Source organism: Parambassis ranga, chromosome 5, assembly GCF_900634625.1.
Source record: "Parambassis ranga chromosome 5, fParRan2.1, whole genome shotgun sequence".
Classification (NCBI taxonomy): Eukaryota; Metazoa; Chordata; class Actinopteri; family Ambassidae; genus Parambassis; species Parambassis ranga.
Genome location: NC_041026.1, coordinates 20,904,701 through 20,930,894, shown reverse-complemented (window position 1 = coordinate 20,930,894; position 26,194 = coordinate 20,904,701). Strand labels below are relative to the sequence as shown.

Sequence of the window (26,194 nt, the reverse complement as noted above, 5' to 3'; positions counted from 1 at the left end):
ATAGTGCTTTTTACAATCAAACTAAGGTGCTAAGGTGCTTTACAGAAACCCAGAGCAGGACCCAGATCATAAGGGAGAACCTGCTGATAGCCGGCTGGGTAGAGGAGGAGAAGAAGAGGTAGACAGGACAGAGAGGATGAAAGAGAGAGAGAGAGAGAGAGAGGAACAAACATGCACAAACATCATACATTACAGAGAACAAACATGACGGGTTGTTGTCAAGCAAACTGAAACTATTGTTTTTTTATATTACAGTGGATGTATGTATTATCAGTTAATAATTAATAGTAATTAAAACAAAGATATACAACAGAGATGGGTGTAGGCAATAACCATTGGAATGATCAGGGGCCAGAATGCAGGTCAGCATGCAGGTCTGGAGGCAGAGAGACCTGCATAGAGAGAGAGAGAGAGAGAGAGGGCCATCTTCTGCCACCTCCCAGTTTAACAGTTTATCAATTTACAGTTTTAAAACCAGAATAATGTTGCCCAGTTTGTATCACTGATGTGATTTTTTTTTTATCAACATAGCTTGAAATTATTGTTAACATGCTAAATGCTGATATCATACATATGCCACCATGCTACTACACAATATATCCTAAATGTGAGAGATAGATATCATGGTTAGTAGTAATGTGTTTACTATGAGCATGCTAACCACATTAGTTACCAGGTTATAATGGTGTAGCATGTTAGCTTGCTAATCGTATAGCTTAAGTACTGCTAACTGACTCTACATAAGTTTTTGTAATGGGGGTAAATGATTCCCTATTCTCTGGCACAGCATAGAATAAATGTAATATTTTTTTACCAAATCCTATTTCTGTTATTTTTGTTTTCTAATTTGTAATGCATATCACAATCTTGTTGAGGTGGAGCTCCTGTCTCTCACTCCTCTGCCAGTTTATTTGTTTTTGCTACTCAGTAATAATTCTGGTAGTAATTTCATAGATTAAAGAACCCTCCCAGAAAAAGATTTACTGAGACAGTGAGGCATTGGTTAGGTCAGGCATCAGCCTCTGCTATCCCAGCTCCTTAAACTGGGGTTCCTGTTGCCACGGTGATCTTTTTCTCATGCAGTCCATCTCGTTGCTCTGTCTGCAGAGGACAATGAAATCAGGCCTATTATGGATAAGGCTACTCCACTGAAGGAGTAGGCATGAAGCTGCTGAGTCCTGGGTGTTTTTTTGATCATTTGCATTTGTGAGGTCCCCCCCAATGATAACACAAATAGCATTTGCATTTCACGGAAAGCACATCTTTGCACCTCTTTATAGCCATTACAAAGCATGTTTTAATTTGCTGCACCTCTCATGCATTGATTGATTCGTCTAGTTCATTAATAATAGCCTTGTTATGATAATGTCACTGGTGGAATTGAAGTCTTCTGGTTGAAATATTGCAGTTCTTTTATCAGATAATACTGCAGGTAATGAGATGCTATTACAACAAACAATAGTGATAGTCATCGGTTCATGATCCTATATTGTTTAATAAAACAGGTGTTTATCTCACAAAATTATAAATATTTCTTAATTATTTATTAATTTGTGTCATCTGTAATCTGTGGTCATTCTTGCCTGATTACAAGCCAACATCACTTTCCTATTTCAGCCCATTCTTCAAAACTGAAGAGAATCAGAAACCATGATGCATTTGGGTGGAGAGGTTTAATAGACAGCGCTTACTACTGTTGTCATGGTGAAGATGTATCAAGATGTCTGGTAATACTGAGGCAAGATGGCAAACATGCTTGTGTAACACCTCAAAAACATGTATGATTTAAACAGGAGCAGGTATGTGTTGTGGTGTTTCTGCAGTGTGTGCGTGTGTGAGTGTAACTGTCTGCTTGCATCTGTGTTCATTTACCTACACACCTGTGTGTGTGCGTGCCTGTGTGTATATGTATGTGCATATCAGGTGTTGACTCATGACAAAAATAGCAGAGTCTTGCTCGGCCGGCAGCACCAATCACTGCCACCACAAATACAATGGTTTCCATGGCAACCTTGAAAATAGACTCTACATTCGCACTCAGAAATAGCAAAGGACGCCGCAGTAACCCCAGAGAGCCCCTGCTGCCAATAATAACTACCCATAGACGTGGACGCACAAATAACAGCAGCACTCAGGAATAAAATCACACCATTACATTTACCAAAACATAATTACCACAGCCTACACAAACAATCAACTCAGATTCCAATGTACTTTTAGTTTGGGTGAAGCAAACATTAACTGGCTGTGTGCTTGAAAAGTACAAAGAGACCGAGCTGAATACCTGGCAACACAGCTGCAGGAGAGATTCCTCACATGTCTAACAAGCATCTGTCATGTTACATTTATCTGAAGGCTTGTTAAAGTAAAAAAAAATGTGTTGGAGTGATGTTACTGCAGATAAAGGCTAAAGTGGTGAACGTTGCCTTGGAGACTCTTTTGGAGGAAGATTTATATCATCAGTCAAACATATTAGGATTCTCTCTCTCTTTCTCCCCCTGAATCACTGCGTCCAGAAAGAAAAGGCTTAGCAGTAAAAGTTTCCACTAAAACTGGAAACAATATTTCAGGCAGGTGTAGCTGCTTTAATATGAGGACATGTGGCTCAGTAAATATTCTTCATCTGGAGGATAGTTAAAAAGAACTACATCAATAAGAGCAGATGTGTCCTTTGATAGTTTGAATGTAGAACTTTAAATATGAATTATTTTTTATTGTGGTATTACAGCTTGCACTGTCTCATATAAATTGTCATCAGTCTGGGTTAAAGTCTGAGATTTTCAGCCCACAGATATTAAGACCTGCCTCTTGGACAATATGCTGGTTGTGCCAGATGGTGGCAGTGTGTCCTCTGTGTTTTGTGTTGTGCTACATTTGACCAGTATAGCAGAGTGTACAATAAACACTCCTTTGGTGTCTTATAAGCATTTAGGCATTTAAAAAGAAAATAACAAATATTTGTATTGTTTAACAAGTGAGAGTTTGTCATTAGTTACATTAGATAGGACAGTTGTAGATTTCAGTGTCTAAATCAAGCAGCACGTATGTGCCTAAATACAACAGCAGGAGCAGAATGCCACAATCACCTACCAAAAATTATATTTTGTATTAATTTGTAGGAAAAGAAGCTCATTCATCTTGCAGTGAGATGTTTGTGTGTGTGTGTGTGTGTGTGTGTGTTTGTGTGTGTTATAAAAACTCTACTTCTTGTGTACGTCTTTTTCATGTTCCGCACACGGACAGCCTCGTCTCTGTATCTCATTATGGCTTTGAAGGGATGTCAGTGTTTGATAAAGGTAGCAGACACAGTAATAGAATTATTATGGATTCTTCTGTAAGAAAATAGGCCTGAGGCTTTGTGATGACCTACATCAGCTGTTAAGTGTTCAGTTTAGAAACTTGCATGTGGCATTACATTAGTAGTTAATTGGTCATAAAAGACTTCTGACCTGATGGTGGCGCTAGTGAGTAGAGTTTGAAATTATCCTTGTTAGAGAAACACATTTAAAATACATGTTAAATTATAAAACATTGTGGACGTATAGCTGAACAAATCTTACTTCAAATTCAGGTACACATACATTTGTGCACCTGTATGACTGAATCTGTTCCGATTTGTGATGCAAAGCAGCCTGAAGAAACCTATTGCGTCCCTTTTGTTAATAGTTATGAGAGCTTTGATACACAGCAGATCATCATCAGCATGGCAAAAGTAGATCATCACCATCATCCTCATCATGTTTGTTTCAGTGGCTAACACAGAGATCCATTAATATTCCATCAGTGGACAGTAAACAGTTCTTCTCAGGAAAAGAGGCTGATCTCATTTAGCTGATGGAGTGCTGTGGGCTGTGTTTGGATATTGCCTTAACCTGCTGTCTACGGCTGCACTGCAGCACCTCATTTATAATTCACTAGAGAACTGTAAATCTCCTGAGAGCAGAGCCACCGTCCACCAGGCTGCTGCTTAAATGAGTCCCTGCTATCTGATACTCCCCCAACTGAATGCACATCAAGTGGAATCAGCTTCGTAAAAGGCTGCTGTGACAGAGGTGTTTTTACACCACTCGCTCTGGAACTAATTACAATAATCAAGATAAACTGCCTGAGCAAGACATATCAACACATGTAGCACTTGAATATACGATGATCTGGGTTACAAACAATCTTAACAGATTCAGTGTTTAAAGTTTGAAGAGTCTCTTTAAATAAATCATATTTTTTCAGTACAATGAACCAACAACAGCTGGATTCTGACCCTGGAAGCATGTGTAATGTCATGTTCTTTGAATGCATTAAACTGATGGAAATGTACAGCAGCATTGTAAGGTTGAGGGTAAGGTTAGAGGATTGGGATATTTTGTATTTTCACTTCAGGAGGTAACTCCAAATTTGGAAGCATGAATCCTTTCAGACATCAACAAACAGATTAATGATAATAGAACGCAGATTGCACTACTCAAGTTACAGCACTCTAAACTGGCTGTCCGCAGGGAGATTTAAGAAGGATTCATTCTGTTTGGTAATTTGGTAGTTTGGAGTTCATTTTTAAGCAGTCACAAGTCATCACTTCCTTCCTGCAGTTCACTTTTAGGCTACAATTTTGTGTAGTTTACATTAACATGTAAATTTGGAGACAAAACTTTCAGATACATTTCAAAGGCCATAAAAGCATAAAAAATCTGCAATTACAGATCATAGAAGAAAGAAGCTTTCTTGGATTATATTTCAGATCAGTCAGGTGTAGTGTTTCTGTCAGGAGGAAGTGGACTGGCTGTTTTTGTTCTTATTAAAACCTGTAGCATGTCAGCAGTGTCCTGACAGTGTAACTGTGTCGTGTAAGTGAGACCTCGCTGTGTGACTCGATCCTGGTTCGATATCGTGCCCTGATTTCTTCTCACAGTTTAAACCTTTTAATCAAAGACTTGCAGGTCAGCATCAAGTGCTGCATGTCCACTTTTGATTTAATTACGACTTCCAATGTGCTCACTGTCCTGTGTTTTAGCACAGTTGCTAGTGTGTAGATATATGACTAACAGTACATGTATAATACATTCCCCATACATGTACACACATTTAAGGGCTTTGAATCTCTTACTTTTTCCTTGCATACTTCTCTGCTGTCAAAATCCCCTTCCAAATATCTGCTTCACACCACCATCACTTGCTGTACATGGTTCACTCATTGTCTCCTTTCTCCACCATCTCCCATAACCTTGGCTCCCTAATGAAACCTGTAGAAAATTTAACTGCACATCTCTTTGTATGTGAGGGCCTCTGTGTGTGAGGTGTGACCTTGGACACTGAATATTGCTAACAAGACATTCCTGATCTGGATGGTCATCATCTGTCATGTTGACGTCTATATTGTTGCCCTCTTCACCTTCTTCAGATTTAGAGTCCAATCATAGCCCCAGTATGTGTGTGTGTGTGTGTGTGTGTGTGTGACCTTGCATCAAGGGTGTTGATCGCGTCACCTCCGTCCATGCTAAAGCTACACCCATGCCTTGCATTTTCCATTGCAGACATTTTAACTTCAAGGAAGGAATAATGATACCACAGTTCCCTCCTGAAGGTGTGTTCACACTTAGCAGGTAACACAAACAAATGTGTGCATTGGCTTGGATGGTGCAAGTTCCTGGGAAGTGTGAATGCTCTCATCCAAATCTTAGTGTAAGCCAGACAAATCAAACTGCGGTAATAGAATGTGGTGTCAGTAGATGTAACACTAATAATATCTGGATTTGATGACATGGAGAGAGAAGCATGCTAACAAAATGAGCGAGGAGGACAAATAAAATTAGTATTTGGTCGAACAAGAATATTACGCAGCACAAATGATAGCTTTCAGTGATTTCAGCTGCAAAATGTTCATCATAAGATCTGTAGAGTCAGATCATGACTTTATCTGTGTGCCTTTTGTTTTGATGCTTAAAATGTGTGTGTGAGCAAAACCAGGACTTAAAAGCATAATTTTCTGCTTAATAGAGGTGCAGGCAGACGTCAGTGCAGCTGCTGTCAGTATGATGTGTTATATCTGTGTAATTGTTTTGGTTTGTCAGATAAGGACAAGTTAATGATGGCTGCTTTCTCCTGCTGGTAATGGCTCACCGGTAATGGAAGTGAGGCATAATTCATTCCACCTGTGTTTTCCTTACAGTGACACGTCAAAATGTCTGCCATGAAAAAGGTTTGCTCATCTTTCTCTCCTCTATAGATCCCTGTCCAGCTCTACTTCAGTCTCTCATCAATATTCTGACTTGCAGGCCACGTGTTTATTTGCCAGCTTCTCCTCTGCATGGCTTTGCAGTGCCTGTTTTTCTCATCTGATTCTACCTGTATCTCTCTGCTGTCAGATATAAACCTAATCTTGAACCACATGCTGCTCTGAAATCTCCATATTGATCCCTCTTACAGTGCTGCATGCACATCACGTCCTATGCTGCAGCAGTGTCTGCCCTGTCCTTCACCAGAGCAAGAAGACCATCCAGGAGGGCAGAAATCATCATTAAAGGCATCACAGCAGTGAATGAGTTATCCTGTGTAAGGTTCCTTTAAAGGGGAGGTAGGAGAGCCTTTTACCTTCATCTAGGGCCACTCTAGAGGCAAGAATGGGACAATCAGCTTTTAAACTTAGACAGCCTTTTCCACTATATTGTATAGTACACTTTGTGCTTTATTATTGTCTAAATAATCTATGCAAATAAGAGAGTGAGAGAGGCAGAGGGAGGAAATGTAACACACCCCCTCCTCCGCCGCTCTCGCCCCTCAGATCAACTATCCGATAGTTGCATTTCCTCACCAGTCCAGAGAGGACCGCACACGGGCTCTTTCCGGACCGTGTTCCGGACTATGTTCGCTTGCAGGTCCCCATGACTGACAGGAGACAAGCCGATGATCGCCGCCGCTGCTGCTGTAATTACTGAGGATGCGACCGTCCTGAAGACTTCTGTAGAGGGATTTTTAGAAACCGACAAAAGGTAACGCAGTAGCGGGCGGGACTCTTCTGCCTGCTGGGACAGTGTGCGTATGGGACGATGCTCGTATGCTAACAGCCTTTTAGGCTGTTGTTGATTTGATCCTACCTAAAGACACGTTCTATTGTTAGTGATGACATTTTTGCTGACCACCCATAACTTTTTTAAACTGCTCCAATGCACCACTCCTGCACGCATTACAGCACGTGAGCATTAATGCCATTACACTCTGCATCATCATCATCATCATCATCATCATCATCTCATGTAACCTAATGGACTGACTTTGTTGTTTTAATTTTCTGTACCACAGTATTGATTATGTTGTGTAATTTGTCCTGACAGCCTAATGACTCTCCACTGTGAAGAATCCTGCAGTTTGTAATCCTGACATGATGGGGGTCTCACTCTGTAGCAGCTTCATCACTTTGCCTCTGGCTTTGTTGCTGGTAGCCATGACAGTCAACGGACAGTTCATTGGAAGCCGCCTGGACTGCCATAATACATGTGTGTGTGCGAGCAACATCATCAGCTGTCCCAAGATGAATCTAACCAGCGTTCCCAGTGAACTTTCCAGGTATACAGCCGTTCTGGACCTCAGCTTCAACTTCATCACCAAGCTTCGCGCTGAATGGACGCCCTACAGTCTCAGCAGACTGCACACCCTCCTGCTCAACAACAATGGCCTCTCTTTCCTCTCCTCTGAGGCATTTGTCAAAGTGAAAAGGCTCCGTCACCTGGACCTGTCCTCTAATAACATAAACTACCTGGACGAGTTGATCTTTGAGCCACTGGAGCACCTGGAAGTGCTTTTACTTTATAACAACCGCATCTCTCAGATAGATCGCACTGCGTTCACCGGCCTCAATCGCCTGCAGAGGCTATACCTGAGCCACAACCAGATCTCACGCTTCCCTATGGAGCTGGTGAAGGAGCGAAGCAGGCTGGAAACTCTCAGACTGCTGGATGTTTCCTCTAACCGAATCAAATCCATGCCCCTGATTGAGCTTCAGGCTCTGCCTGCCTGGATAAAGAACGGCCTGTATTTCCACAACAACAGTCTGACCTGCAACTGTGAGCTGTATAAAGTGGTGGCACAGTGGCACCTGAAGGAGTTCAGCTCTGCCACTGATTTCAAAAGTAGCCACATTTGTTTGATACCTGGCCCACAGAAAGAGAAAATGGCCACAATGGATCTGGACAAGGCCTATTTGAACTGCAGCGAGGTCAAAGTTCAGGATAAAGAAGCCTTTCTGGAGCAGTTTCTGGTACTGGAGTGTGACACCAGGCAGAAGGACATGGTGAAAAGATGGTCGCTGCCAGCAAACACCTTGCTGTCTCCATCAAATAAGACTGCTGTGATGCGTCCTGATGGCAGCCTGCAGATTGGGCCTCTGAGGGCAGAGGACTCAGGAGTGTACACCTGCTATGCTACAAGTGATTCCTTCAATGAGACGCTGTATGTAACTGTAGTAGTATTTAACGGTACTAAGAGTGGAGGGTTAGAGAATCTAAAAACAGCATACACCACCCTGGTGGCTTGTCTGCTCACTATAGTTATGGTCTTCATCTACCTGTACCTTACACCCTGTCGCTGCGCTTTTTGCCCGGGTCAGGCTCTGGAAAAGAGCGAGCAAAGAGAGAGCCTCCACTCCTCTACCGCCAGCCTCTCTCAGGCACACGACAAGACAGCACAGGAGAGCGCTGAGGGTGGAGGCTTCCCTTATAGACACGTGGCTTTCCTGGAACCCAAGGATCAGCTTGAGCAGAACGGGAGGTTGAATCCAATAGGTGAGGAAGAGGAGGAGTGGCAGGGAGAGAACAGGGGGAGAAGGAGGTCTGACGCAGAGTCCGTCAGCTCTGTGTGCTCCGATACACCCATGGTGGTGTAGATGTCAGCAGCAGCAGGATAAGAGCGGAATGTGGTTTCAGTGTTAGCATCTTCCAAACAATGCTTTAGGTTACATTGCTTTAGCAGCAGCATGCTCGGTTGATTAGAAATTACCTGTGCAAAGCAAAAAGACCCAGAGTATTCGACTTCACTGCCTAATTACAGACAAAAAATAAACCTAACCTAAAAATATTAACCTGAAAATGTTTGTCCAAGAAGGATTTTAAAGGTGCAGTTCACCTCTTAAAAATTGTTAATTCTGTATTTTCATCTATATTTGTCTTTTATGTGGGATGCGGTTTTGAAAGTTAGAGCACAGATAAGGATTCCTTTGTGTCTGTAAAGCTCTGTCCATCTCAAATCAAGACAGTATAGATGGTAAATGCTACTGCAGCCACAGGAAATTTGAGATTTTGATTTTAGGTGAACTGTCCCTTTAACTAGTGAGACAGTGACTCCTGAGAAGACATTTTGTAGTTGGACAGACACTGCAGTTTAAAAGAGAAACTATTTTTTATGCAAAGTTATTTCAAGTTATTGAATATTTATGCTATTTGACATTCTGGATTGGTTTGGTTGGCCTTTGGCAGAACAATATACTGTTACTCCTATGCAAACATATCAGTTTAGTGTGATTCAATATTCAGGTTATAATATATACACACAAGTATATGTTACCTTAAAGTTATAGTTTTGTTGAATCTGATTAAAGGGAATTCAGATTTAATTGTAATTTTGCCTCCTAAACAAGAGAACAATAAAGGTTTTAGGATAAGTGGATATGGTAAAGTTCTCTTGCAGTTACAGTGTTCCCTCTATTTATGCGCACTTTGGAAAAAAGGCCTCATTTTTGAGTGGTGTGATGTCAGTCTGTTTATTCAAATGCTAACTAATCAATCTCACATCAATGAGAGTGATATTTTCAGGGCTTGCAGGGGTCCATTTTCTAAAGCTGAGCATATCTTTTGTGTTTGTTCTAACATAGTCATTTACATTTATCCACTTAGACCAGCAGCAGCAGCAGTGGTGCATACAGGTCCCTTCATTGTAGTCATCTAGAAAGTGGTCCAAGTGCTACATGTTCAGGATGTCCACTTCCTGTGACACTGCTGGCTCTTTACCACCAGTAATACTACAAAAATAATAGAAAAAAACTCATATAATTTATATCCTCCTGTCTCAGGTCTCAAATGTCTCAATCCTGACGAATCAGTTTCTGGCTCCAAAAATAAGCACTGTAATGAATTAAAACTCAATTAAATCTTAAACAAACATTTGGACAGTAAGTCGCCCAGCTGCCAGAGCAGTTGCTGTGGGATTTTGTCTCTTCATAACACATCTATATAATACAGTCCATAGTTTGTCATGTTGAACCACATGATACAAAAGAAATACGGTAAATACACACAGCCACTCCACCAATACAGGATTCAGAGTTGTTAGCAGTTTTTTTCTAAATGTTGGGCCTTTGAAGGCTTTAAAATGTAAAAAAAAAAATTAATAAAAAAGCAATAATAGTAACAGTTGGCGATTTGATGGGATGTCTATGTCAGTAAATGAAACTACAGTTAGAAAGTAGTTACAGTGTGTTCAGTGTGGACGTACATCCTGCCACACTGGACAGTAAATAGCAGCCGGAAGCATCACCCAGGGGGAAACAACTGAGAGCGAGTACCATCTACTGAATGCTTCTGGGCATTAGTGCCCAACCCTGAGCCAATCAGCCAATGGCAGCCAGACTTCTCATAAACACAGTCAGAAATAGCAGCTAGAAGTGCAGCCAACACACGGCCCCAAGTCGTGTCTGCCTGACACAGCTGAAATGTAAATATAAAAGTAGGAGTTTTCAAACAAATGTCTTAATTTTAGTTACATTGCCAAAATATATTACCTGCAGTGTCACATGGTGTCAACAGACAAGCTGTTATCTATTGTATAAAGATGTAAACCTGAATCAGGAGACATTTAAAAAACACAACATTTAAAAAAGGAATGCTACTGATAATAATGAAACTATCTGCTCATTAGTAACAGCAAACACCAAATACAGCAGTAGCTGTAGCAATGCAGAGCAGATGTAGCTCCTCTTATTTTAGAAGAAAAATATTTACCCTTCCACGCCCCATGGTGCTTTTTGTCAGTAGAAATCTGGAAATCATTGTGTTATTGTCTCATAAATCATATTATAATGTTGATACACAGGGGGCACATGTCTACTGTATCATAATGTTGTTGTCCTCTGAAAGTCACACATAATAACCAAAGACTTACTTACATTTTCAGACATCACAACCTGCATGTTTACAGTTTACAGGTCATGGGTCACTTACTGTATTTCTGTCAAAAACGGATATTATTGAACTTTGAAGGATTTGCTGTATTTTATTATTTTCTGTATCATATCTTGTCTGTTACTGTGTTGTTTCTGTATTCCATAAACATAAATAAACACAAATCTCTCACCTGTATACCTATCATAAAGCTGCAGCTAACAACTGGTTAGCTTAGCTTAGCATAGAGACTACTATTAATTAATACTTTATTTATTCAGTTTTTTCTTTTAAAAAACGTGTTATTTTTATTAGCATCTGTGGCGACATGTTCGGGGGCCCTTCTCATGTGTCCATGTTGTCTGTCACAACGTGAGTGCAACATCTTAGGAATGCCTTCACAGATCTTTATCAGAACAGATTGTGCACTGTGGACTATATTTAGTTTTGCATTAATCTAGTATTTTCTTAATCTGTAAACCAGATTAGGAGTCAGGAGGCTGTCCTGACACATTTGCTTTATATTTGCCACAAGGCTTGCTTTAACTTGAGAGTGTTCCAAATATACTGTGACAGATCAGACCTGCCCTGACCTGGATCTGTGTTTAGTCAAAGATCAGGCTTCACTTGGCGTGCTAGTTAGTGAGTGTGGAACTCTGCTGGCTTCAGTTTATATATTACACTAATGACACAGCCTTGCTCACTAGAGGGTGAAATGAGAGGCCACACAGACCGCTGGAGCGGAAACTGGGAGTCGTATTTACTGCACCTGTCCCTCACATGTACTTTCTTCTGGCTACATTTCCTGTTGCTGGATTTTCACCCTTATTTGGATTGTTGACCACAGGATATCCCAGAACACGCTGAGCCCTCCGGCCTGATGTTTAATGTCACATTCAGGTCTCAGATTACAAAAAATGAAGTCACTATATTGTTCAAAATGCTTAATATCATGTACAACACCACTCTTCTTGCTGCACATTTGTACAGAATCTTTATTTACATGATTCTCAGCAGACACTGGTGCATCTGTGGCACTGCAAGGTGAAACCTCACCTGCTCCTCCTACTGACTGAATAGGTCTATGAGGATGTCCATGCTCCCTGTCTCAGTTTCCATACTTAGCCAGCCAGGTGTGTGTCACTGGAGTCACCATTTGGAAAAGGCAGCAGTAAAGTAATACACCTGAATAAACATTGACATTAGGCCTGAAGGGGTTAATAGTAGCTGATCTGTGGTATGTGATGCATGTGTTCAAATGGAAAAAAAGCTGAATGACGCATCCATTTTGGATGTTAGCTTAGATTATATTTAGAAACACATGCAGCTGCCTGAAGTAAAACCTCCGATCAGTGAACATCTCAGACCCTGATAGAGCCAGTGCCTGTTGACAATGAATGACTGGCATCTTTGCTCTGTGTGTTTAGGACTGAATTCTTGGTGAGATGACTCATCCTCTCCTAAGGCCCCTCCCAGGAGGATCACATGTATGGTGGAGTGCAGTGAGTCCTCTGCCATCTAGTGGCTGCTGGGGGGAAAAGGCTTGGGTTGATTCTCACTCTTAACAGAATATTCTACGAGCAGTATTTTTTTTTTACCAGCTTCACATACAGTGACCCCTATATGTACCCCACCTGACTCCCATTGAAAAGAGGAATAGGCTTCAGGAGTCTGCGGAAAGGGAATGAGACTGAGAGCTGCAAATTATATAAAAACAGGGTTTTTTCATTGAAAGGCATTTATTGATCGTGCAGCAGTTACCTAAACAATTAACACAAATTTTTCTGATTATATCAGATCATATGTATTCAATAGTAACCGGTGGCATTTTTGAACTGCCTTTCATTGTCTGTACCACAGCGTGGTACTTTAATAAATCATCAGGTGTTTTTATGTCACTTCACAGAGTGGTCTCTGACTTGCTAGTTACTTCTGGGGCAAAGGTCACCATACACTGTTCAGACACTTTAGCTCACTTTTAAGTAAGCAGACTTCATAAGTTATCCTTAAAAACCAAGACAACAGTCTGTGGATTTGAATTGTAACTAGTCACAATATTAATGAGAAATTTGATTTTATAACAAAGCAACTTAAACGTTTATTCTATAAAGTTGTATTAGATCACATACTTCTTTCTAGCCTTATCTAATGTACCGTGTGTAAGTATTAGGGTCGTCTGAAATGCACGGCATGTGTCATATGTTTACTTCTTTCTGCAGGACGAAATAGATTCTTTGTGTGATAAATGACTGTTCACCCATTTTATTTATGTTTTTTAAGACAATGTGATAATTATTTATCTGATAACTCAGTCTTCTCCTCTCAGCCACAAATTAACTGAAATACTTGTTACACATAAAAACATGAATATTGCTTCACTAAAACTGTCCTACACATGACAGGATTCTTAAATAATAACTTAGGCTGGTTCTTATGAAAAAAGACAAAGTATCAGAGAGCAATTCAAGAATACCTGCCTTTATTTGAGCATGTTCAGATGCAGATTACATTAATACGAAACTTTAAGTACAAATGTGAGTAGCAAAGATTTGTTAAAAGAAATTTAGATTGTACTCACCATGGCACGGGTACATGCGTTTCCTGGCCCTCCCTGAGTAACTCACCTATAAAGTGATTGTTTTCAGGAGGAGAAGAGGCTCATGATGTGATGACCTGCAACACTCAACATTTTAATCATGACATGATTAGGATTTTAAACAACCACATTTCTGAGGTCAAAAGGGAAAAAGCCCTTCAGTATTTTGATTACAGTAAAAAATTAATATCTTAACCAATTCTAGTGACGTTAGCTACTGCAATAAAGATCATTACTGAAACCAGTTATTACTCCATGTACTATAAACAGAAGCGGGATGTTTTATTTGAAGGTGTCTTAGTTCCTAAATCCACAATATAACTTCCACATTTATCTTAACAGGACTATTTGTTTTAACTTTAGTTGACATTGAGTCACATTCTACAGCTGACAGCAGTGAACTTATACTACTTTCATTATTCCAAAGGACACTGTTGTAAATAGCGATGACTTATTAAATTATTTTTTAAAACAGAGCTTGTTTGGGATATGATGCCAAACGTTTTGATATGTTACTGCATTATTATCTTCTAGTCTTTACATTGAATGTGACTGTCAGACACAATCTGGCCTTCTGTAACAAGGTGCAAGGTGCTTTTTGTTGTTTGGCTCTTTAACACTACTGATTAGAGTTATGCTGACTCTGCAGTGGCAGAAGCTCAGAGTCTTTTGAGTTGCTTCTTAAGCTGATTTAATCTGCCATTCTGTTTTTACTTCTATTCCACAGCAATTTATACTCCAGTACATTTATCTAGCAGCTATTTACTTTCCAGATTACCACCTACAAAAAACCTACAATAAAGTCAAAACATTCTGCACTGATTAAATTACCCATTATATAAAGTACTGAAAGCACAGCGAAAATAAGCTGCAGTGTTATTAGCTAAATGTGCTTCTAACATAATTATACACTAAATGATCTATGTTTTTTATACTGATGTTATGAATTATCTTCAAGCTAAAAAAGGGCTGTTCTTATTTTATATGCTGCCAGGTGGCTTCATTTACTGTATTATAACTCCTAGTACATTCAAATATATAGTGGATAATGTAATGTCTGTTATAGCTGTAAATACTGCTAATATAAATTCCCTAAGAACCTGTACATTAGATGGCAGTTGAATTTAATACTTGAACATATAGTTTTACAGTGACAACCAACTGATGACTGAATAATTTTAAGTCCTAGCAAACAGCCTCAAGCAGCTGTATGTTGCACACATAATTACATATCAGAATTTGATTCTATATGCAAGTCATTGTATTAAAACTTATACTTAAATTTTCAGCATGTTTTTAATAAATGTATGTCTTTTATGCAGTATTTTTACAACTTAATGTTATAAATACTTCTTTAAAACTACTTGTAATTTGGCATGTCTAAAAAAATCATGATAAAGGACAACTTTAACTAAATGACCCACATCAATCATTTCCCTTTAGGCTTTTACAACACATTATTTTGATATTTCTTGTGAACAAGCATTAAAGTGCATTGAATGTCTGCAGTGGTGATCAGCACGATACGTACCATTCCTGTTGTTTAGGCCCTCTGAATACATTACCTGTGGACCAGAGGCAGATGCAGTCAGGAAACCTTGATTGGAGCTGCAGCATAGTTGACACCTGCTGCTCACATGAGGCTGCTCACATCTCCTTGTGTCTGTAGAGCAACCAGGCAGCGATGAAGAGCTGGAACAGCACCGTGGTGATGGGATGTATCCTGTTGTTGCTGTTTGTGACAGCAGCATAGTCGTCACTCTGCTTTGCAGTTTGCCACATGATCTTTTTTTGGTTTTAAAAAAGTGCATAAATCAGACCGAAACGAGCTAAAGTTTAGGATTCCCTGCAAAGGACTTCTCTGTTCTCTTCTGAGGTGCCTCCTCTCCAATTATTTGGCAAGTAAAGCAGATGCTGTCTGCCTCAACCTTTCCTCCGACACAGGCTGAGACATGTTTGAAGTCTGGCCCTAGCAGAGAGATCTCCTTCAAAACTCCAAAGCAAGAATAACTACACAAAAGAACACTGCTCCTTGTCAAGCTGCAGCAGAGGTTCCGCCGAGAGGCCTGCCTGATGGAGACGACCCCTTGTGTGGAATAACTTGACGGTGGAGATCTCTGCTGGTTCTGAGCCACACCTCTGAATAGAGGTGACTGAGGAATGAGCCACATGTCTTGGGAGACACAGTGACTCTAGTTTTGCCTCTCCAGCTGGGCTGAAAAAGCACACTTAGTATGACCAAATCACAATTTGAATGAAGGTCACATGGTCAACAAATGTTGAAGCAACATGAAAACACAGAACTGAGAGGCTTCCCTTCGACTCTCACACTTCCTCTCCTTTCTGCTGTGGCGGCTCCTGCTGTCAAAGTGAAAGCCTTTAGAGTTTGATAGACAATTCCAAGAACAGAAAAGGTCACAAAAGTTGTCTTCCGAAGCACTCGTGTTTCCCACGCAAGAGTAAATTTATTAAGACAAGATCTATCAAGTGCATGCTGCACTTTGCGTGTGTTTCTGACAGTTAGGTATACTTCTTAGGCCCATGAGCACTGATGATCTCCATTTCTCTCTCCAGATATCCTGAGTATACAGCACACATCTGTTTTTTCCCATTTGAAACACAGTACTCAAATAAAAGCATGAAAACAATCTTTAACAGTCATTTCAGAGGAAGGCATATGAGGCCACAGGAGAGCAGCCTCCTCTCATGTTTCACATCAGTCCACCGATAGCATCACTTTCTACTTATAGACTCATCAGGTAAAAGAGATGTACATGACACACATATAGGTCTTCAATTATAGATTACATCATCTTTTTTTAACAGTACATGCTCTGTGGGGGTAGTAACTACTTGATTATAACACGAGAGTCTGATCAAACAATAACTGATGCTAATAAAAATACAATATAGAAAGGATGGACACAAAAAGCAAACCTTGCGTTAGACTGGGCCCTTCAAAATAAAAGCACTAACAATGAAAGGAGCAAATTTTACTATTTCATTTTCTGTTGTTTCAAAGATCAATGATCACTCTGAGAAATAAAAGCAAATATATGAAATAACTGCTGCTACTGCTGCCACACTGCTACACTCTGGGCTTGCTGCTTGTGTCCATTCTCTACACTTGGATTAATGACACACATTCATGTGTTCAAAAGTCACATAACTTTGAGATGTGTCTCAGATTAGAGCATTGATAATACCGTTGATTATAATATAACCATTCATGCTCCTATGTATTTTAATTTGTACCAATACAATGTTTTTTGGGTTTTCTTTTTTTTTTAAACCATAATTTTGTGTGGCTGACACTGACAAAAATATGAAAGCTGTTATGATGAACCTTCTGAATGTTTACTTGGTCAACAAACCTAGAACATATATGCACATCTGGAATATGTCTATGAATGAGCAGGGGATAAAAACCTTAGATTGAACAAATATAAACGTCTATAATCAAAGAAAAAAAGTACAGTGAACATGAGACTGATTTAACTCTTTCGTAGCCTGACTTTACAAATATTGTTAAAGTACTATAATGTTGTTGACACTGACAACTTTAATCTATGCCAGGTACAGTTAAAATGAACGCTTTTTGTTACAGGCACATGTCATATGAAAAAAAGAGATAAGGCGACATAGATTCACTGAACTGTAGCTTGTTTTGAATTAGTACCCCTCAAGTAATGTGTATTTATCTGAAATCTAAACAGCAGAAGGCAACATGTCACCTGTATTATGAAATCAAATCTATCAAGTGATCAAAATGTATGCAATTCAATGTGACTTTCATTTCAATAACCCTTCAACAGGATGAAATGGTAACCACCACACAGAACCCTCACAGTTTTACACTGATGAGTGTGAACACAGATTTTTTTTCATGATGCTCCTCTGATAATGACCATCACCAAGTAGTCCTCCTCTGATTTGGCAAAAGCTTTGGCCGAGGCATCCAAGAACTGCTGGGAGAACTCACATGGAGGAAAAGCGTGAAGAACTCCACCGTGGTCCTTGTCACTACTGCCCCCCACGGGGAGACTGATGATACCAGCTGCCTCCTTCTGCTTCAGGTAGGAGACCAGGTTCTTCAGCGGCCTCTCAGTGGAGTTGCTGCCATCTTTGGCTCCAGCGTCCTCTGTCTTTCCGGGCACAGCCAGGAGGATGGAGTATCCGCGGGAACCAGCGGATTTGATGCGACGGGAGACCTCGTCCAGCTTCGGCTGGTCCAGGCGCAGGCGCTGGCTGATTTTTAGTTGGGACACTTGCCCCCCTGAGGAGCCCTCCATCAGCAGACTGGAAGCCACCTTCATGTCCCCTTCCAGCAGGTGCAGGGAGGTGGGAAAGCTGCTGTTCTTCAGCAGGAGGACCCCCTGCCAGGCTTGACTCAGCTTCTGGGCAGACTGCTGGCCAGATTTGGAGGACAGATTATCAGAGCACTCCTCCTTCCTTCCTGGGCTCTTTGAGGAGTCACTGACTTTGCGTTTGTGGTCCTTATCAGAGCAGGAACTTGGTTCTGATGGACTAAAAGTTCTTCTTCTCTTGTCTGCAAATCCAGTGTCTTGGCTGTTCTGTCGCTCTTTGGCAGGAGAGTTTCTTCCAGAGCGGGGCAGACGTTCAGGATCACTGTAGCGTCCTCCATCTCGGCTGCTTCCTCCAGGGCTGCGCTCTAGTGAGCTGCCATGACGCCTCAGTCCAAAGTCACCGACATCAGGGGAGCGTTCCACCCGCCAGCCATCATCCAAAGGTCTCCTTTTGCGGCTGAGGTCTCTGCTTTGCAGCTCCCGCTCACGTTCCATCGACCAGCTCTCCCGGGCTCTCCTCTCAAGACGATCTATAGGGTCAAAGCCAGCTCCTCGTGGCATCCTGTCATGGACACCCAGACCAGACCACTCAGCAGAGGAGTAGGGATCTCTGTCTCTAAAACGTGCAGGGAGTGGAGGGGACCTCTCTCTCACTCTCATTGAATCAGCAAGACGGTGAGAAAAGGGCTCAGGAACTAAATCATAATGCGGCAGGGGGAGAGGAAGCTGCATGTACGGCTGCTGCTGCTGGTAGCGATGTTCTGTGTCTGCAAAGTCCACTCTGAGTCTCCTGTCAGGACCCCCAAGAGGGAAGCCTCTCATGTGTGTACATGCAGCTTGAGCAGCATCCAGGCTTTCATACTGGACATAAGCCCATGCCTCACCTTTCCTGTAGTCTATAGTCCTGATGGTGCCAAAGCGGTCAAACTCTTTGGCAAGTGCAGCAAGAGGAACCCAGGGTCCAAGGCCCCCCACCCACAGCCTGGTTGTGGGTGTAGGTTTCCCATATCCGATTTTAATGGGGTGATGGCCCACCACTTTTCCTGCCATGGCTACTTTGGCACGGTGAGCCATGTCAAGATTCTCAAACTTGATGAATCCATATGTGTTGGTCTGGCCTCTGGCTGCTCTCTTTATGGCCACTTCTGTAATCACTCCAAACCTGTCAAACAACCTCCTCAGGTCACTCTCGGTCACACTCACGTCTAAATTGCCCAGAAACAACGTCCTGTTTGCTCTCTGGTCATCCTCAGGGCTGATCAGTTCCTCGTCGCGGAGAAGAGCACAATCAGGAACGAAGGGGGGTCTATTTCTGGTTTCATACACTGAAAAATCCCTGTCTCTTTCCAGCTCTCTCAAGTGAGGTGGCGGAAGAGGCGGAGGGAGACGCCCCAGAGCGAGCTGCTGTAAGCGGTAGTCTCTGTACCCTGTGGGAGACGGGGGCCTTTGAGTGTGGGGATGTCTGTGTCCTGAGGGGAAATTGTCTTTAGAAACAGGGGATCTGCTTCTGCGTCTGTTCATGTAGACCGCCTCTATTTTCAGAGGCCGGTCGTAAAGCACCAGCTTGCCGCGGGCATGTTTGGCTGCGCGGGCGTCATCAGGCCTCCTAAAGTTCACAAACGCCACTCTCTCGTCGTTCTCTCGGCTGATTTTAACACTCACGTCCCCAAACTTCTTAAACTCGTGAAATAGTCCGTCCTCTATCTCCTCATCGTTCAACTGAGAACCAAGTTCACTTATTTTTAGAGTCTTGTACTCACTTTCTGAGTTTGACGGAGGCCGCTGGTCGCTGCGTGAACCGGACCTGGATGTTTCCGCAGCGATATCAGCGCCACCGTGCGGCTTATTCCCCGGAACAACTCCGTAGTCGTAACCGCCACCAGTCCGGCTGGATGAATTATGTCCCTCTAAGTCCCTCATGTCTCTTTTGTCACCGTGTAAACTTCTCCTAGAGGAAGGGCCGCTCTGCGCAGAGCCATTGCCCGTGTTGCTAACAGCCGCTGACAGGGCTCCGGGCTTCTTGTTGCTCGGGTAGCTTCCTCCTCGGTCTCTGCTATCATCTGGCGCCCGGGAACGCTTCTTCACCGGCGATCGCTCTTTTCCCTTCATCTCCCACAGCAGATATCTGCAGCTTACAAATACTGATCTGCTTCAAAGTACTCTGCAACTAAAACGAGCTTAAACTACCTAAACTGTGAGCACTTTTAAACTGCACTAACAGGCGAGCGACGTAAGCGCCATGTTGGATTACTTGCAGTACTGTACAGGAAGTTCCGCCTACGTGCCTTTAGAAGAAGCTGATTGGCTGCGTCGTCTGTCAATCATATGAAAAGTAAAACGGCTCGCCTATTATAAACATGGGTGCGGCTGCGCTGCGGGGTCAAAGTAGACTGACGGGCGGGGGCTGATTTTAAAGCGTGATTGTGACAAACTAGGAGAGAGAAGTTGGACGTGTTGAGTTGATCATTTAGACGCTTGTAGTCGCTGCCCGAAGGCATTATTTAATAAGAGAAATAAAGCTGTTTTCCTGTTTGTGTGTAGGCCTACTGTTTTACACGACAGAGCTGGGAATTAGGGAAGTGTACGCACAGGAAGCCCACACGGTGTCCTTGAAGTAAGGACGCTGACATGCATGTAATTATAGTCATTTTTAACGCTGCACAAACATAGTGTAGTTTTTAAATGTCTGTTTTAAAGAGTTCATACATTTAGGTACATTTATTAACATAAATGCACTTAAATATGTTAATCAGAATCAGAATCAGAATCAGAAATACTTTATTGATCCCCGGGGGGAAATTGTTTTCGTTCCAGGTGCTCCATGTATACTCAAAAAGACAGAAATACTAATAAGGTAAAGTAGTGTGCAAGGTAAAGTCTATGCAATATTGTCTATTGCATAGACAATGTAATATGTTGTGAAAAATAAAAATATGTTGTGTCTGGGTCTTCCCCTGGTTTGTTTATTTGCTAAATTAGCAAGCTGGAAAAGCCTAGCTGCAGCTAATAATTTAGCTAACTATGCAACTTAATAACTTTGTATTTGTGTCAGCAACACAATTTCATTCTGGATAATGCTGACACATTTATTCCCTTTATTTAATTGTAATGTAATTTGTGTTATTGTAATTGTAATTGGAAACAGGGAGAATTGCTGTAATTTCCTTCTTTCTTCAGAAATTGTTATTTTTCATTTTTATCTTAACATATCCAGGAGAAAGTGTACACAAGTCAACAGTAAAGCTTTTCTCGGTGAGTACTTTGTTTGCAGTCACCATCTATGAAATCCAGCAAACATTAGGTATTGTGAAGCTATCAAGATAGACTAAGATAATACTCTAGTTGCATATAGTGATCATGTAAAAGAATTATGTTTTAAAACAAACTACTCCTGCATCCAGCTGTACGTTTGTGTTTTCAGCAGCTCCTCCTCACTACTTCCATGTTTTTACCACTAGGGGGCAGAGAGGTTCCTCCAAATTAACACATGATGTATTTCATTGACAAGGTTGTCAAGTTTAAAAACTATAAAACTTTTAGCTGCGCTTCTCTGCACAAAACATGGACCCACTGCATTTACACAAAAAATGTTGTGCTTATATTGTTCTCTGTGTTCATGCTTATTATAATGTGTATCTTCAGTTTCAGTTGCAGACAAATTACAAAACAAGTCAAATTAAAAACAAGCACAACTTGTTTATATGTAGTATATGCAGTAGCTGTTAAAGTCCTAAAACCTTCACTTACCATAGCAGCTGGTCTTTGATGATGTAGAATACTGAAATCCATTTCATCACCCTCTTTAATTTCATCACAGTGCCAGAGTATATATTCTGTACCTTCCATTAAGAATTCATTTCAATCATTTTAAGTGGCAATTCCAGTTAACCCTTTAGCTATTCACTTCCATAATTACATGTGCCCTATCCATCATCATGTGGAGCCTTCATTATTATTATTGATAATACACAGAAATAAAATGCTGAGGCATGATCTGTACTGTATGTAGGGCACTCCCACGCTTTGGATTACAGGCTGTGTGACAGCAAGGGGGAGAGGTGGGCTACGGGTTATTAAAATGTTTTAACTACATAAAACAGAGAAGCTGCTAATACAGACATTTCTCTTTCTCTGTTATCTTAGAGATGTCTGCTTCCTTTCTTTACTGTGCTTGCTGAGATTCTGACTGGTTGAATGTTCGCTCCTGAAAAGGACAGATGAATTCCACCTCCTGAAAAATCTAAATGACAGAATCTTGTTAATTTTAACAAAAAAATTATTTAAATCTGTATCTGTCTCTCTTATTTGCTGCACAATCCCGGTTACATCAACAATGCTTACGGAACAAAATGTGTGCTTTGCTGCAGGAGTATTTTAAAAGGATTATGTTGTCCAAAAAAATGGGGACAGTAGATTTGCCCTCAACCCCCCTGATCTGGACCGGCCCCTCTTTGAGAGACCATCTGGTAAAGATGTTCTATAGACTGTCACATGGCCCCTCACAGGCCGAGCAAGGCAATCTGCCACCAAGTGTATTAACATTGGTTTTACTTTTTCCTATAAAGATGCGATATGGAGGAAATGTGTTGTTGCTTTAACTCTCCTTCCACTATCCAGGTCAGCTGTTTGTCCTTAAATCGAGCAACTGATGTATGCTAACATTATTTTGATTTATACTGTGTCATATGTAGCAGACCTACACATGTCTCATGTAATACATTTGTGTGATGTTCACCAGGTCTGCTGCTACAAATCCACCAACATATTACACCTGGAATACATTGCAGCTCGCTGGAGTTTCATCTGTTAATGACCATCAAAAACAGAATGGCATACAAACGTTTTTGTTAATGAGCTGTCAAAGGGGAAATCTGCGAAGGATTAGTGGGCAGAAAAAACAGCTTTTAATGAGTTTCTATTTTTGTGTGTTGGATTAAGGTGAACAGCACGGGCTGACCCACTGCACCCAGGCTTTTTGTGTAGAGCAGATGCCGGGTAACAGATCCGTTTGTGTGGTTCAGTCATCGACTAACCAAAGGACACACTTTCACCTGTGTAACCTGAACTAGCATGATGCAATTATGATGAATGTCCTCATCAGGTTAGTGGAAAATGATCTTTGAGCTAAAAGTCTCCTATCTGTTAAACACAGTGCTCAAATTTAATTAACAGAACTATGCCGATTGAATGACAACATCAGGGCAAGCTCCTCATGCAGCAGATTTTGATTAAAATATATACACACATTATGTTGGAGCACTGGTGGAGTGAAGCGGTGTTTCTGTCAGAGCCCAGCATGACCCATTTTCTCCTCTGTCTGAACACCTGCACTACTACACTACATCCCCATGCACTGATGGTGAACACTTTGAGGATTCTTTAACAGATAAAACAAAAAGATGAGGGTTAGTTTTTAAACACCACAGAAATGCACAAAAGCCCTATTTTTGTGTTTACACTGCATGAAAAGTCCCCTTTTTGTCAGCATGAACTGCTTTGACTGGTCCATTCTGACACAGTCACTTTCAGTAAAAGACAATACAGTGCACATATAATTCTGTTTATTCAAATACTTGTTCTGAGAATAATGGGATAGATAAGCAATACCACAGAGCCCAGTGCAGGGGGGGAAGCTTTTTTTAGTAGCTGAGAGTGACCCAGACAGCGCAAACCACGAAGGGGAGAAACAGGAGGGAGGGAGGTAAGGAGGGAGAGAAAGGGGTGGGGAGGGAGGCATATAAATGAGACTGGAATAAGGGAAAAGTACTGGGCGGATGTGGTGGTGGTGCAGTTGCAGAGTGCATAAGCGCATGTGTGAGGAACAGAAAAAGAAGCAAAAAAAAACAGCAGGCAGATAGTGTGCAGTTAGAGGCGACTGAAGGTGAACAGCAGAGAGGGAGTAAAAACGTGCCGTGGAAGGATGCTGACGTCAAACAGCGAGGACCACGAGATACAAAGGAATTCACAGAGGGAAACAATCAGGGAGGGAGAGGAAGGACGGACTGCAGAGGGATGGAGCAAGGAGAAAAGAGCTGATGATAAAAAGTGATCAAGAAAAGCACACAAATAAGAAAAGTGATTACATTTAAACTATACATTATAACCTCGCTAGTGCAGATTTCTGCTGGGTTTACCAGCTAGCAGTGTAGCTCTGTGGATAAAACTGTCTGGATGAAGCCTGCAGACTTTGGTGATCTGTTAACCTTTTGTCATCAGCAGGTTTAAAATCAGTCAAAACCCATTCTCCATTAGCCTCTGCTGGTCTTCAGTTAAAGCTTTAGTATGAAACGTGGCTGTTCTCTCAAAGTACACATATTAGCAGGAGGGATGCATACAGTTGAGTCACACTGCATCATCACAATATTGCACCTTTTTTTTGCTTGCAAACTATTACACACATATGGAGAGGCACCGCCTGCTGTTTAAGATGAAACTGCTTTGTGTTGTAGTCAATGGGAAGGGTTATATTAGTATGTATCTTTTGAATTTGAAGCTATAACAATGATTAACACATGGCATTGTGCTCTCATCTGTGCTCTCTTTGTGGCTCAGTCATGTGATGCAACCTTTGCTGTGCAGATTGTGGTTCTGGATTAACAAGAAATGCATTACAGGCAAAGTAAAAGTATGGAGTTTAACGAGTAATGGTGCTGCTCAGTCTCTGTACTTTAATGAAGCAGTCCAGACTTCTGTCCATATAGTTCAGTGGTTCTGTGGAGGCAGCTTGATGACCCAATGATAAACTCCAGCTCCACCAAACCTGCTTGTAGGCAGCTGCAGAGCCAAACTGCTCTGGCACTGATACTGTCATTGTAATAGAGGTACTGTTCCACTGTGTCACTGGTGAGGGGTTTGTCAATTGTTTATGACAGTGTGTCAGTAATCATACTTTAGTATGCGTCTCTGATTACTGGCTTACATACTGCTAAATGTAATAACTCATCCCGATACATTTGGTAGACTGCATCTGACATTCTTTGCATTGAGACAGTGGTCAGACAGAAGCCATAATAAAGTTAGCATTGACACTGTAGTAAAGAAGAAATTGATTTAGGGGTGTCTAATGTACACAACATGTACAGACTGTGTCAACTACTTTGTGTGAAAATATAATTTGCCTCATTAGTTTTCACTTGGAGCTGAATAAACAACAGCACAAACAAATCTTCGGGGCTTTACACAGAAACTGTCACAGTATTTTTTCCCTTTAACAGATGTACTGGTGGGACTGTTGGTTCATTTGCTAACCAGAGAGGGCAGCATCACCACTGTGTCAACAGTCCCACAGGCATGGAAGGCTGCTGATGCAGGCTTAATAAAACCCTGAAAAGTTATGTGAGGGTGTTACTGAGTGCCACACCGCTGTCCAATTAGCAGATGCCCTGCAGCAACTGAGGCTGAGCTGTACTGGTCAAGGTCAGTTGGGTGCCTGTTATATTGGAAAGAGACAGCTTGATTTTACAGTACTGTCCTGTGTTCAATATTGTGTTAAATATTGCCAGCAGTTATCTCCCATGAGATAATGTAGGGTGAGAAAACTACACCACACCAAGCACTTTATACACATGATAAAAGAAGCTGAGAGGAGGAGAAGTGATGCAGAAAGAGAAGGAGGATGTGTCATACAGCTGCTTAGATGTCTTATAATATCTATTAAAGAAAACACTTGTCATCCTCTGTCTCTGTCTCTTACGGGATGTTACTGAAACTTCAGAGGCCTCCATTTGGAAACTGACCAGTTTTGGGCTATTTATTGTGGGAGGACTGCAGGAAGAAGAAGAACACAGAGATGAGACCAAGTGTCATATGATCCTAGGGTTGCTGTGGCAACCACTCCCAGTAGTCAGACTGAAGAAGGTGTGTCAAAACTGTCACAGAGTAAGTACCGGACCCAAAAGCTCATCTTGAAAAATGGGAGATTGTTTTGATGTAAGCTGAAGTTTGGATCCACATCCTATCACATGAGGTTCATTATTCTCCATGTTTGGAGTAATTTCAACCTGATCACACATCTTATTATGATGTTGCAGGGAGGAGTAACCAAGGAGGCAGACATGTTGAAATGGGGGACAAAATAAATCCATGAGGTCAGAATGAAAAATGGCCTCTCGACACTATCGTCCTCCTCTATCTCGGTGGCATTAAAGAATATT

General features: G+C 41.4%; 1 protein-coding gene and 1 pseudogene across 1 annotated transcript; one reads left to right on the top strand and one right to left on the bottom strand.

The window, feature by feature from the left end:
* Window positions 1–6,783: 6,783 nt before the first annotated feature.
* LOC114436741 (amphoterin-induced protein 1-like) lies at window positions 6,784–11,336 on the top strand. The gene is made up of 2 exons (XM_028407159.1): window positions 6,784–6,980; window positions 7,323–11,336. The coding sequence occupies exon 2, from the start codon at window positions 7,370–7,372 to the stop codon at window positions 8,867–8,869; it is 1,500 nt and encodes a 499-aa protein (XP_028262960.1). The 5' UTR covers window positions 6,784–6,980; window positions 7,323–7,369; the 3' UTR covers window positions 8,870–11,336.
* Window positions 11,337–16,945: 5,609 nt separating this feature from the next.
* LOC114436733 (RNA-binding protein 15 pseudogene) lies at window positions 16,946–20,296 on the bottom strand (annotated as a pseudogene).
* Window positions 20,297–26,194: the final 5,898 nt, after the last annotated feature.